Source organism: Macrobrachium nipponense, chromosome 46 (assembly GCF_015104395.2).
Source record: "Macrobrachium nipponense isolate FS-2020 chromosome 46, ASM1510439v2, whole genome shotgun sequence".
NCBI classification, from domain to species: domain Eukaryota; kingdom Metazoa; phylum Arthropoda; class Malacostraca; order Decapoda; family Palaemonidae; genus Macrobrachium; species Macrobrachium nipponense.
The window spans coordinates 644,026-658,242 of NC_061106.1; the positions used below are offsets into that span (position 1 = coordinate 644,026).

The 14,217-nt window shown below is 38.2% G+C and overlaps 1 protein-coding gene across 1 annotated transcript; it reads right to left on the reverse strand.

Moving 5' to 3' along the window:
• Nucleotides 1-8,939: 8,939 nt before the first annotated feature.
• On the reverse strand, nucleotides 8,940-12,006 carry LOC135214535 (gastrula zinc finger protein XlCGF17.1-like). The gene is made up of 2 exons (XM_064248909.1): nucleotides 10,476-12,006; nucleotides 8,940-10,028 (listed from the first exon to the last, which is right to left on the reverse strand). The coding sequence occupies exon 2, from the start codon at nucleotides 9,954-9,956 to the stop codon at nucleotides 8,940-8,942; it is 1,017 nt and encodes a 338-aa protein (XP_064104979.1). The 5' UTR covers nucleotides 9,957-10,028; nucleotides 10,476-12,006.
• Between the last annotated feature and the right edge of the window lie 2,211 nt (nucleotides 12,007-14,217).

Sequence of the window (14,217 nt, forward strand, 5' to 3'; positions counted from 1 at the left end):
AGTCCGCCAACGGCTTGGGGGCCGATGACGAACTGGCGGAGCTCGCCTTGGAAGGCTTGGTAGCCTTCGGTAGGGACTTCTTCATAAAGGTTTTAACTTTAGGGAGTACTGAGCCTGACCTGTCCCTACGGGTCGTGGACTTCCCAGCAAATCCCTGGAGGGAGGAAGAGGAAGAATGAATTGGGCTAAAATTAAGAACTTTAGCCCCGAGGCTACCTGCCTCACTTACCTCCCTACCTTGTCCCTGAGTGTCGATGACCATGGGTTCCCGTTCCAGGCTGATGGCTGCTACTTCCTCCATGACCTCCTCACATAGTCCCTCCTGTTCTTCCGGGAAGGCCTGGGTCTCCTTGTGGATCTTGGCTATGATAAGGGCCACCACTTCCGCCGCTACAGTTGCCGAGATCTTGGCGTTGGGGTACGGGAGGGAACGCATCTCCTCCAACAGCATGTAGGGTTGTTTGGCCTTGACGTTTCTGCCAAACCCGCCTACCCAGACCTTGAGGGTCGCTAACGAGGAGGCCTTGAGGGCCTGGGGAGTCTTTAAGAGATAGTAGAATCAGGACCTCTTGTCATTTGCTTGTCACATCTATTATCCAATATAATCCAATATAATGCAATATAATCCCCAGAATATCACTTAGGTGAGAATGGTACCTACCGACTCGTTAGTTACGTCGCACACAAGCGCGTAACACACTTCACAGCCATCAGGGTGCCATACCAGGAGGTCATCCACCTGGACTGCACACCCGGCATGAGATCTGCAGACCTCATGCCCGCACGGCTGCTGGAGAACCGCCATACAACCCACCTCCTGACAGCGTACCATCTGTAAGTTAAATTGATACATGAGTATCGTTAAATAGTTCCACCGGAGTTGGACCCGGCGATATGTGCATGCTTAACTAATTGAAGGTAAGCATTCACTATTAATGCACAATAAGATAACATTAAATCTCCCAATGTCCCCGCGTGCTCCAGAATCTATAATCTCACTCTCGCCATAGTTATGACTGGCGAGGTTGGCCTGGTACGAGCAGAACAGGGAAAAGGTAAACCTGAGCCTGAGTCTGATCACACCGGAGTAGCAATTCCCAATCCTCTGGAAGCGCTTCTCTAAGGCCCGGTCCGCCCCCACCGGAGTGGGAAGCAGATGTCCACACCAGAGAGTATTGAAAAAGGAGCGGCAGGAACCGTGGTACGTAGGGTTCCGGTGTATGTATCCCTGGCGGGATGAGACACCTCCCGCCATAGTACCACCAGAGATATTAAGATCTAAATTCTAAAATTACAAAAAATAAGCTCTGCCTGTCGTTGCCCACTCTGTAATCCACCTTCTCGTTATTGCAATAGCTATAGCCTGCGGAGCTGGCCTAATAAGAGTCTGATCACATTGGGGAATCGTAGCCATTACGAATGCAATGGGAACGAATTCTCTAGCCTAGCTCCGGTCCCACCGGAGTGGGGAAGCAGCAAAAACAGTATAGGAATATGGAAAACAGAGTGGCGTCAACCATGGTAATCAGATCCCGGTGTATACCATCCCGGTGAGTGAGATGGCAGGCCATCCCTCGCCGAGGTGGACACCAACCCGAGGTCATACCAGCAGAGGTTTCATGAGCTACCCCGCTCCTCCAACCAACCCCCCAAACCGAGTTCAATGCTCCAGCTGCTGTTACCAGTAAAGTTAATGGTCAGCGAGCAAGCACAACCCCACCGGAGTGGGTCCGGAACAGAAGGAATATCGCAGAGCGGAGTGGTAAGCTCGTGATCGCCTGGTCACGGCAACCGGTCAGGGGGTACGACCTTCCGAGAAGCCGTGAAACAACCTCCTACTAAAGGGGAAGAAGACATTAGGTCAACTGACACCTTATATGAGGTAAAGGCACTCACTACACATAATAAACGGTTGATAAGGTATTATAGGAAGCACTGATGTGAGAAGGGGGGGGGGGGGGGGTTGTGTGTATGTAAGCCCACCTGAGCAGCTAGCCTAACCCTCCAAAATCGGAACTCTGATCTGGTCAGGTAGGCTAGGATGGCTCTGTTAGGACATCACAAAGGAGGACACTATAAGGGCTACCTTAACCCTCCAAAATCGAATCTCGATCTGGTCAGGCAAGATAGGCTAACGCCTACAATGCGTACCAGGAGATGAAATCTCTCTGGTACTGGCTGAACCACCAAACCAACGAATCACCTTGGTCCAGTTAGCCTATACTAATATAAGAAGGGTATAGGGATACTTCCCCTTGCCTAGCCTACCTTCCAAAACCTATTCCAGATCTGGTCGGGTAGGCTAGGGTAGGCAACTCACATCAGGGTATCGACCTTATCAAATACAAAATTAATATAAAAATGACAACAAATACCTAAATCAGTGACTAAACAAGACTACAATCAGTACAAGGAACTGATTGAAAGTCGTAATGAGGTTGTTATGATAACGCTCGCGGGTAACGATGCACTCAAGATGGCTGACTCGGGAGCGGCGTCATGCTGGGGCCCCCCTACGTACCCATCAGCCAAAAAAATATCATATAAGATTCATCACTACCCAACTGTGAACAAAATGGGAATTGAAATACTCAACTTAGGTAAAGATGCTTCCTGACGATCAGACATCGCGAAAGGATCACTGCAAACTTGCCAAAGAGTCACACACGTGCAAACAAAACAAGTGCTATGAAAGGAATGATCGGGCAGGGCGATAGTAGTAGCAGTAGCGGGCAGTAGATGGCCGTTGTAACGGCTCCTCTCTAGAGCAGGGGAATTTGAGAAAGGATATATCTAATTGGCAGAGGACCTCTGGTAGTGGCTTCCACTCGCCCCAGATACTATACCGACGCCCTATGAGGGTGAGCGAGCCGGGGGTAGTAACCCTGGCATTCCATATGGCTTTTTCTCTTGTATATTTAGCAATTTTTTATATTTACAAATGAGTGCTATAAGGAACATTTCACTGGCGCGACACAGGTCGAGCCCAGAAATATAATTTTGTACAAAAATCAGATATCTAGGAGTGATGTTTGGTCAACATTTAAATTGGAAAGAGCACATCAAATACATTAAAGCCAAGGGCATCAAAGCCCTTGCCATATTGAAAAAGTTATCACACACTAATTGGGGAGCAAAGCGAGACATTTTAGTAATGATATATAAGGCAACAGTCTTATCCATAATAGATTAATGCTGTCCAATATATTCATCCGTCTCAGAATCTGCATTAAAAACTCTCGATGCAGTGCACCATGAAGGCATGCGATTGTGCACAGGAGCATTCCGATCGTCCCCAACAAGCTTGCTTTTGGTAGAGGCAGGTGTGTTGCCCTTGAAACATCACCATAATTTGATACCAATACGAAGTGGTCTTTCACTACAAGCAGAATCATCTCCTGCAGCTGACTGCTTTCAAAATTATAATCCAGAAAGAGAAGTTCATAGTACTAGCTCTTTCCCAAAAAGAGCTAAATACCTAATGAACTTATATAACATAAAGCCAATCTTTCAGCCACCTATAGAATTGTCACCACCATGGATGTAAAAACGAATAAAAAAATATGTACCTCCCTGTCTTACCTACTTAAAAAACAAACGACAAGTACAGAAATGTACCACCAACATGCTTTGGAGCACATTAGAAGAAAAATAGATAAATTCATGGTTTATACAGACGGCTCCAAAAATAATGTTGGAGTAGGAGCATCTGCATATTCGAAAAATATGTTAATCAAACGAAGCCTACCTTTAATATCATCAATATCTACTGCCGAAGTCACAGCCATACAGATGGCTCTTGATATGATATCTGAGGAAAAAGCAAGTGTGTCTGTTATTTTCAGTGACTCACGGAGCGCTATAGATGCTATAAGACAGTATAAATCAGTAAACCAAATAGTACAAGAAATACAAATAAAAATTCATCAACTCCTCCAATCAGGATTATCAATAGAAATATGTTGGATTCTAGCACACGTGGGAATAAAAGGAAATGAAAATGCAGACTCAGCTGCCAAATTAACCTGCACTATCCCTCCAACAATTACACATGCCCCAGTGTCAGATTGGATAACATCTGTCAAACCATTGATATACCAAGATTGGAAAAGAGAATGGGCCTCAGTGCCAACCACAAATAAACTTAAAAATATAAAAACTGAAGCGTATGCATGGAAGACATCTTCACAAAAAGAAAGATCAAAAGAGGTAATCCTAACAAGGCTCTGTATAGGACACACAAGATTCTCGCATGGTCACTTGATGTCAACACCACATGCTGACCCAATAAAGTGTAATAGAGTTCGTTTTTTATAATTATGTACCGTAACTTAAATTTTCCAGGACCTCTCACTCATCAAGTCTGAATTTGGTGCTTCGCGAATTATCTGCAAGACAGAGAAAGTGATCATTATGAATATACAGGTAGTGTATTGGGGTTACATTAATGTTTTCCTCAGACCCCCCCTATGAACAGTTAGAACCCGCGAATAGTTGGAATCCCTTCAAAAATGCTGATACAGCCTATTTTGTTAGTTAAAACTCAAGAAAATTCCACTTAAAATGTTTATACCTGGTTGCTTTAATAGTTTTATAACAAAAAGTGCATTTTATAATGAAATTGATAAAAAAACAGGAATCTGAGAAATTTTTCATAAGAAAATACCGCAAATATTATGTGGATTTCCTGTGAATAATGGGAGAAAATGTTCGAGAGAAATCTGAGAATGCATGAGTCTACGAATGCGGAGAACGCAAAAACGGCGGGTCCACTGAATCCCTTATTAATGTTGAAATACCATGGGACACCAGAGTAGATGCAAAAGAAAGAGAGAAAAAAAATTTATAAGAATCAAGACCAGAAAATAGAAAATAAGAAAGATGTGGGATATGCAAGTGGAAATTGTACCCATAATCATAGGAACACTAGGCTAGATCCCAAGATCCCTAAAAAGGAACCTGGAAAAAATTAGAATGTTATAAAGTAAATTGTATTTTTCCCAACTATACAAGCTTGAGGTTCTTTACAATAGGAACTGCTCACGGCAAAGCTCGAACACAGGACGTTTTCTACCTTTGCTGTAAGCAATTCCTAACGTAAAGGACTGAGGGTTTGTATATTGTGTACGAACAATGGCAAATATTAAAAAACATGGCTAAAGTAACGACAGGCAGGCAGGGGGTAGCTGAGGAAATCTACATCGACCCTATTTGAGGGGATGGGTACCAGACCCCCCTGAGTAGCTAAAACCTGTGAGTACTTAAAACCCCTCTAATAAGGCTTATAACTGTGTATTTTGATAGTTAAAACACAAAAACAACTCTAAAATTCGGGTGCCGATTGGACGTATGGTACGTCGATAAAAAAAGTTTTTTAAAAATTCACGGAAAAATACTTATAGGCCTACCAGCCGAAAATTTTTGAATCACTCGCCTTGGGGGATGCTGGGAGCTCATGGATCACAGCGTTGTTTTGTTTACAATCGATAAGAATTTCTTTCTTATTGCACTAAAAAGTATCAGTGACACATCTCAGAAATTATTTCGTCACTTTGACATAATTTTTGCGCCATTTTAAATTAGCTGTTACATGGATTATTATATATGAAAATGTGCGCAATTTCATGTAGAATACAACCAAAAATACTCATGATTCTAGCTTTTATCAGTTTTGAAATATTTTCCATATATAAAAAAAGCTTTTAAGTGCCAAAATTTCAACCTTCGGTCAACTTGAATCTACCGAAATGGTCAAATAACGCAATTGTAAGCTGAAACTCTTATATTCTAGTAATATTCAATCATTTACCTTCATTTTGCAACAAATTGGAAGTCTCTAGCACAATATTTCGATTTATGGGGAATTTATGAAAAAACTTTTTCCTTATGTCTGAGCAGTAACTCTTCCGAAAAAATCATACATTTTTTCGTACGATTGTCATAATGTTTGCACCATTTTAAATTAGCCGTTACATAAAGTTTTAAATATTGAAATGTGCACAATTTCAAGCACAATACAACTAAAAACCACCCATGGTTGTAGCTTTTATCAGTTTTGAAATATTTTCATATAAATAACGATAAGTGCCAAAATTTCAACCTTCGGTCAACATTGACTCGACCAAAATGGTCGAAAAACGCAATTGTAAGCTAAAACTCTTATATTCTAGTAATATTCAATCATTTACCTTCATTTTGCAACAAATTGGAAGTCTCTAGCCCAATATTTCGATTTATGATGAATTTATGAAAAAAAAAAACAATTTTCCTTAGGTCCGTGCGGTAACTCTTCCGAAAAGAATCAGAAATTTTTTTGTCTGATTGTCGTAATGTTTGCAACATTTCAAATTAGCCATTACATAAAGTTTTATATATGAAAATGTGAGCAATTTTATGTAGAATACAACAAAAAATAATTGAAGGTTGTAGCTTTTCTCATTTTCGAAATATTTACATATAAATCCCGATAAATAGAAAAAAACTACGTTCGGTCAACTTTGACTCTACCGAAATGGTCGAAAAACGCAATTGTAAGCTAAACCTCTTACAGTCTAGTAATATTCAGTCATTTATCTTCATTTTGAAACAAATTCGAAGTCTCTAGAACAATATTTAGATTTATGGTGAATTTTTAAGAAAAACTTTCCTTCCCTCCGCACGCGGATTCTCCGCCGCAAATCTCCGTAATGCGTACGTTGCATTCTCGTAATATTTGCTCCATTTCATATTAGGCGTTTCATAGAGTTTTATATATAAAAATGTGCGAAATTTCATGAAGAATACAACAAAAAATAATTGAAGGTTGTAGCTTTTCTCATTTTCGAAATATGTGCATATAAAAAATATATTAAAAAATTCAACATTCGGTCAACTTTAACTCGTTCGAAATGGTCGAAAACTGCAATTCTAAGCTAAACCTCTTACAATATAGTAATATTAAATCATTTATCTTTAATTTGAAACAAATTGGAAGTCTCTAGAACAATATTTAGATTTATGGTGAATTTTTGAAAAACACATTTTTTTACTTCTGCGCGTTACAAATTCATGCATAATTGTGATAATATTTTCTCTGTGTTGCTTTGATCGTTTTACAATGTATTATATACCAAAATGATTGCAATTTAGTGTACAAAACAACAACAAAAATTAACTCGTTAGCTTTAACCGTTTTGCTGATTTGAATACAATTATATATGAAATGTTTTTTTGCACTATCATATATTGCATTATTTATATATGATAATGATATTTTTTTTCATTTTTGATGGTTGCATACTAAACTTCAGGCAATGACAAAAAAAGGAGCCAAAAATGAACTCTTAATCTTGAAAACTAACCGCGCTGTGATTTTTTGAAAAAAATATTTTTTCCACTTTGGCGCTCACTCCGAGACCCCCTCAGCATACGGGAGACGATTTTTATTATACCCCTTCGGCGTTAAAGGGTTAAAATATGACAGGAGATTTCGATACAAATTTCATTCTGACGTAAGTCTGGGTCCAGGTCCATTGCTCATTCCTGTGGGCTGTAGTCAGTTCCTCACTGGACGAGTGGGGGTCACGTACTCAACTATCAATCTTGCAGCCTGAGTTCGCTTCCAGCAGCTGATCAGAAGAATTAATTTCTGGATATAATGTCATTGCTAAGAAACCAATTGGTTTCTAGCCACACAAACAAATCTAATCCTTCCGGGCCAGCCCTAGGAGAGCTGTCAATCAATCAGCTCAGTGGTCTGGAAAATCTTAAGATATACCTCACTTTTTTGTGGGCCCTAGTCACTGACTTAAGTCACTTTCTATGAATCTGGTTATCTGGATATCTTTAAGAACCAGAACCTTTTGAAGCCTATTGCATTTTATGTTAATATCTTTGAAAACCAAATATTTCTGTTTAAGGAAAAATAATACTACCTGATTTTCCTGCTGTTTATGAGCAAACTACCAGACACAAATTGCATAAACATGTAAGTCACTGGAAAGAAAATCTATTATACTTTCTCACTGAACAAATGCAAGATAAATTACATCACTTTTACAAAATTACTTCACACAAAAGTAATGAAATACAGTAAAATTTTTCAGCTTCAGAATGAGACCAAAACCAGGGTTCTGTCGGCAAAAATAAATTTGAACACATAAAAAAAAAAAATTGTCTTTGTGATCAAAAACAGTAAGCGAGAACTCTCCTTCTTTCTCAGTGTTCCCTCAACACATTCACTGATAACACTGACAAATGAATTGGTCTCAACTGAACAATAAGTTGCCTAAAAACATTTCAAGTCGTCAGAATACCAGCAAGACATTAAAATAGTAAAGTGATTCAGTGTTGTATCTAAGAACCAGTGGTTATTAACCAATAATCTTACAAATATAACAAAAAAAGAACCATTTTCTCATACAGAAAATGCTATAATCCTTTTTAACTTGCTGCACTTATCTGAGCTCATAAGAAAAAGTTTCCCCCAATGAAGAAAGAGAGCATTTTTTTGTTCACACTTACGTCAAACAAAATTTCGCTTACAAATGTTACCCAAGTTCCCTCATTAAGAATATTCAAATTACAGCACTTACATAAAAGCATTTCATAATCAACAAGACTTGGACAGAGATCAAGTAATATACAGTTTCTGTCTAGTGTGAATTCTCGTGTCTTTTGAGATTACTTGAAACAGAAAAATTTCTTTGACATACAGAGCAAGTATATGGTTTCTCTCCCGTATGAGTTCTTATGTGATATTTGAGAGCACTTGAAACAGAAAAACTTTTTTGACATACAGAGCAAGTATATGGTTTCTCTCCCGTATGAGTACTCATGTGATATTTGAGAGCACTTGATTGAGAAAAACTTTTTTGACAAAATGAGCAAGTATATGGTTTCTCTCCAGTATGAGTTTTTGTTTTCATGTGAAAATATTTTTTGAAAGAAGCACCTTTGAATCAAGAAAAAAACCTTTTCCTGACAAAAACAGAGCAAAGTTTAATATGGTTTTTTTCTTCTCCCGTATGAGTTCTCATGTGTTTTGTGAGAGTACTTGAATCAGAAAAACATTTTTGACATACAGAGCAGGTATATGGTTTTTCTCCCGTATGAGTTCTCATGTGACATTTGAGGGTATTTGAATAAGAAAAACTTTTTTGACATACAGAGCAAGTATATGGTTTGTCTCCCGTATGAGTACTCATGTGACGTTTGAGAGTATTTGAATCAGAAAAACTCTTTTGACATACAGAGCAAGTATATGGTTTCTCTCCCGTATGAGTTTTCATGTGTTTTTTTAAACAAGATAATCGAATAAAATTTCTTTGACATACAGAGCAAGTATATGGTTTCTCACCCGTATGAGTTTTCATGTGACATTTGAGAGTACTTGAATCACAAAATCTTTTTTTACATACAGAGCATGTATATGGTTTCTCTCCCGTGTGAGTTCTCATGTGATATATGAAACCACTTGAACCAGAAAAACGTCTTTGACATACAGAGCAAGTATATGGTTTCTCTCCCGTATGAGTTCTCATGTGACATTTGAGAGTACTTGAATCAGAAAAACTTTTTTGACATACAGAGCAAGTATATGGTTTCTCTCCCGTATGAGTTCTCATGTGGGATTTCAGCTTGTCAATTCTTGAAAATGTCCTTTGGCATTCAGCACAAGTTAATCGCTTCCCTGCTGCCTCACTTCTACCCAAATGTCTATTTTCTTCTCCAATACAGATCTTTTTCTTTTCGCTCTCATCATCACAGTTTGGAGAGCTGTCCTTTTCACACTTAATAATAGACTGGGCAGAACAGTTCACATCAATATCACCATAGTCAAAAAATTCCGGTTCTGCCTTGACTTCTAAGAATGGGTCTGCAAACGAAGAGTTGTTATCTGCATTTTCAATTGGACCCTCCTCCAGATCCTCCTTTTCTTTGAGTAGCAGCAATGATGATGATTCTTCAGCTTCCATTTTCAGGATGTTCTATGTGCAATACTCACTCCTAGTTAGGATCCGAAGGAAATTTCCTCCGTTTGGAAGAATCTGAAATAAAACAAACAATCTGAGGCCAACGTGTTCTGAATAGCACCGTTCATAACAACTCTTAAAGTAAGCATCCTCAGGGAAAACAAATATCAATGCATTGATCATCTGGACACAATTTATCTCCAAAAGAAATAAAACATCATAAGCAACAAATTTAGTCAGGACAAAGTTGTTGACAATTCAACTGGCTCTGACTTATGACAGATTTCCACCTACGACAAATATTATTAATGGGTCTCTGTCGTAACTTGGGGACTGCCTGTGTCTTGTATAACAGACGGAGGTTCATACCCTCGTAGGAACAAATGATTTTGATTTTTCAATTCTGATGACAAGAGAGCTAAGCATGAACAGTTAGAAAGTTCCTAACCTCAAGAGTTAAACTTAAATCCATACATAAACGACATTACTCATAAAAATACAAATAATCTTGTGAATACTCACAGCAAAATAAAATGAACGACAGTCCTCACAAGTTCCCAATAAGGCCAAGGAATAGAGTTCCTTTTTGATAATTTTGTATCGTAACTTTAATTCCAAGAACCTCTCACTCACCAGGTCTGCAATTGGTGCTTTGGGAATTATCTGCAAGAAAGAGAAAGTGATTATTATGAATACACAGGAAGTGTATTAGGGTTACATTAGTACACAAGTCTATTTATGTTTTCATCAGACACCCCCCCCCAAATAGTTAAAACCCGCAAAAAGTTGGAATCACTAAAAAAAAACGTGGAAAACGGCCTATTTTATCATGAAAAGTGCATTTTATGATGAAATAAAAAAAAATTGAAAAAAACAGGAATCTGTGGATATTTCTCATAAAAAATACTGTGAGTACATGAATTTCCTGCGAATAATGGAAGGAAATGTTCCAGAGAGAAATCCGAGAATGCACGAGTCCGCGAATGCAGAGAACGCGAATACGTGGGGTCCGCTAATGTATAACTTTTTAAAGGATTCACGGAAGATGCATATTTGTTAGGTTTTTATTTTATAATTATACGCAGCCACCAGCCGCCTGACATCGTTCAGTTATACCAATGTTGGACCGAATCTGATTCTCGTTTCGTGTCCATTTTTTTTTTTTCTACTGATATAGTCAGAATGCATTGAGTCTCCAGAATTAGCTTATATTAATAAATTACTATACCATATATGTAGTATAGAGTATACTGTAGGCTAGGGTACTGTAATCTTATGTATTAGATATACCATAGTATACACTAGTCTGATTCTTGTTAATGTTATTCAAGAAATTAATCATTACTATACGGTATATATATAAATTTTAAACTGTATGGTGTAGACTAGGCTACCCTATATGTAAAGATGGTACTGATTACCATAGTGTAGGCTAGGCTATATTCGAGATAAGATTTTTCCAACAAACGATGGGATTTTGGAACCTAACCCTATTGTCAGTAGAAGAATACCTGTAATTTGTGAATATTTCTCGATGAAAAATACTACGAATAAGGGAATTTTCCGCTAATAATGGGTGCATAAGATCCATGGAAAATCCACAAATAGACATAGTGAATAGAGGAGGTTGACTGTAAGCACAATGACGGCCAAAAGCGAAGCGACACTATAGGACCTCCCACCTGTTTGTTAGGTAGTTAACTACCACATCACCTCACCTTCTTAGTAGCTTAACAGCCAGTTTCTAGATTTGCTGAACAGTACATATAGTAATACCTAACCAGACCCTAAGTGACCCGATTCCCAATTCCCGCCAAGTATAAATAGACGTTCCTATAATGCCAGATCCTGACCTTATATCATCCCTGTGACTGATGGCCCCTTTACGACCCCAAAGACACCCTCTTACCACCACAGGACTCCCCCTATGAACACAGGATGCCCTTACAACCAAATGACGCCCTCCTATGACCATATGATCCCCTACAACCTCAGGCCCCCCCTAATGACCATAGGACCCCACTATGACCATAAGACGGCCCCCTATGATTAATGGCTCCCTTACGACCACAGGAATAAAACAAACACCACCCCCCCCCCCCCACCCCGCCCAAACCCTTACGACCAACACCCCCCTGACGGGACACAGCCACCCCTCCAAACACGCACATAAGTCAGCCCACGGGTCCTTTCGGCCGTAATTCCGAAAAATATTATAATAAGAATAAGAGATGACACATGGCGTTGTAGTAGTAGTAGTAGTAGGTGGGATATGCCTTTGAAACGGCTCCCTTGCTTCTTTTATTCCTCCTTTGTTTGTGTTTGAGTTTCTTCTCTGAAATACCACATTTCTTTTATAAAATCTTTCATATTCTCCACTTCCTTCCTCAGTAAAACTACCAATAAGAGTATATTAGCTACTAATTCCTCTTTATTTTCGCGATATGGTTGCTGCATTAAACTGTATCTATTTCTAATCTCATTGAATGCTGGACAGTAAAGTAAGAAATGTTCTAAATTTTCATTTTGTTCCTCACAGCATAAACATTTTGTATCTTCTCCTTTTATCCTATTTTTATAATTTAGTCCTAGTACAACTAGTCTGGCCCTACGGATCAGCATTGTTTTTTCAGTGTTGTCATACCAGATTTCTTCTCTTATGTTTTCTTTATATTTACTGTAGATTCTTAATGTTGACTTTTCATTCATTTCTTTCTGCCATATTTTTCTGTCCCAATTGTTTATTATTTCTCTTAACCGTTTGTCTTTAACTGCTTCAATTTTACTTAAGTTTTATATTTAGTTCTTCAGTGTATGTTTCAGGTAGAATAGCTTATTCTTGATATCTCTTGAGCGGCAGGAAGAGGACCCTATTTCAGATCTTACCGCACAACTTGCTCTGAAACTTGGCGCTTTCAAAATTGTTCTCATTGACTGATACAGAGTCTGTCTTCTGATTCATTTATAGTTTTCTGTCAAGTTTTCATGACTTCCATGGCATACATGAATGATGGCATCGCTAATCCCTTTCCATACAATTTTTCCACATTTTTTACTCTGCTACAGCTTTTATTGATGACTGCATTAGCCATATTTGCCATCTGCTTTGCCTTAATTTAGGCCCTTTTTATCTGTTCTCTGAAGCAGTCTTTCACGTTGTTGATTGTTACTCCTAGGTATTTAATATGTTTAACTATTTTTATTCCTTCTATGTGCTCCATATTCTCCACATCATCGATACTATACCAGTCGTTGTATATAAGTATATTAGTCTTGTCCTTGTTTATGTTTAGGCCACATTCACTTGGGATTTCCATAAGGGTTTTTATTGCTTTTGTTATTTCTTCTAGTGTGTGTCCTAGTATTAATCCGTTGTCTGCATATAATAGTGCCACTATCCTTATTACTTCATTTCTAAAACCTCTGGTGTTTTTCTTTTCTAATTTTTCTAAAAAAAAAAAAAGAAAATAAAAAAAAAAAGGTTAGGGTACGTTATTAGTAGAAAGAATATGATTGAGCCATTGCATCCCAGTCTTATTCCATTAGTTACATTTAGCTCTTTTTTGTTCTATATTGTTAAGGCATAGGTTTGTTACATCACTTGTATATATCTTTGCAACTGCATTTATTACTTCTGCATGCAGCCTATATTTCATCATGACCTCAATGAGCTTTTTTCTATTAACTGAGTCAAATGCTCTTTGGAAGTCTATTGATACTACAAATAACGGGTCATTTCTTCTGTATGTTTCTCTTATGCAGTATTGTAAAATATATAAATTATCGATACCCCTCCGTTTGCTGGGTAAAGCCCTGATTGCTGTTCATTATTTTTCATTTTTCTATAATTCAATATGTTTTTCTATTTTGGTTTTCAGGATCCCCCCCCATGAAAATTTTTTTATATGATGCATTTGTTAGAGCAAGTTGGCCTTAGATCTTTGACTGTGTGGGTTTGTTTTTTTTTTTGGCGTAAGTGTGTTTTTTTTACTTAAACCAGCTTCTCTGCGTTTTTCTGGCCCTTCAGTATGCTGTTTAAACATTCTGCCAATTTCTTTTTGAAGGTTGGTACTTTGTAAGAGTAGTCTGAACAGAACTGGCTTCATTCCGTCTGGTCCTGGTGCTTTATTTGTCTTATTTTCTCAAGCTGATTTTTTACATCTTCTGTTATGTTGATTTCTTCCATGGGTCTAATCTCTGTCTCTGTTAGATCATACACTCCATGCATGTGTTCTCTTAAAGATAGGGGAAGGTTTAAGTTTCA

Excerpts from the sequence above, each read along its gene's own strand:
- LOC135214535 (XM_064248909.1), bottom strand. The coding sequence starts at position 9,956 with ATGGAAGCTGAAGAATCATCATCATTGCTGCTACTCAAAGAAAAGGAG.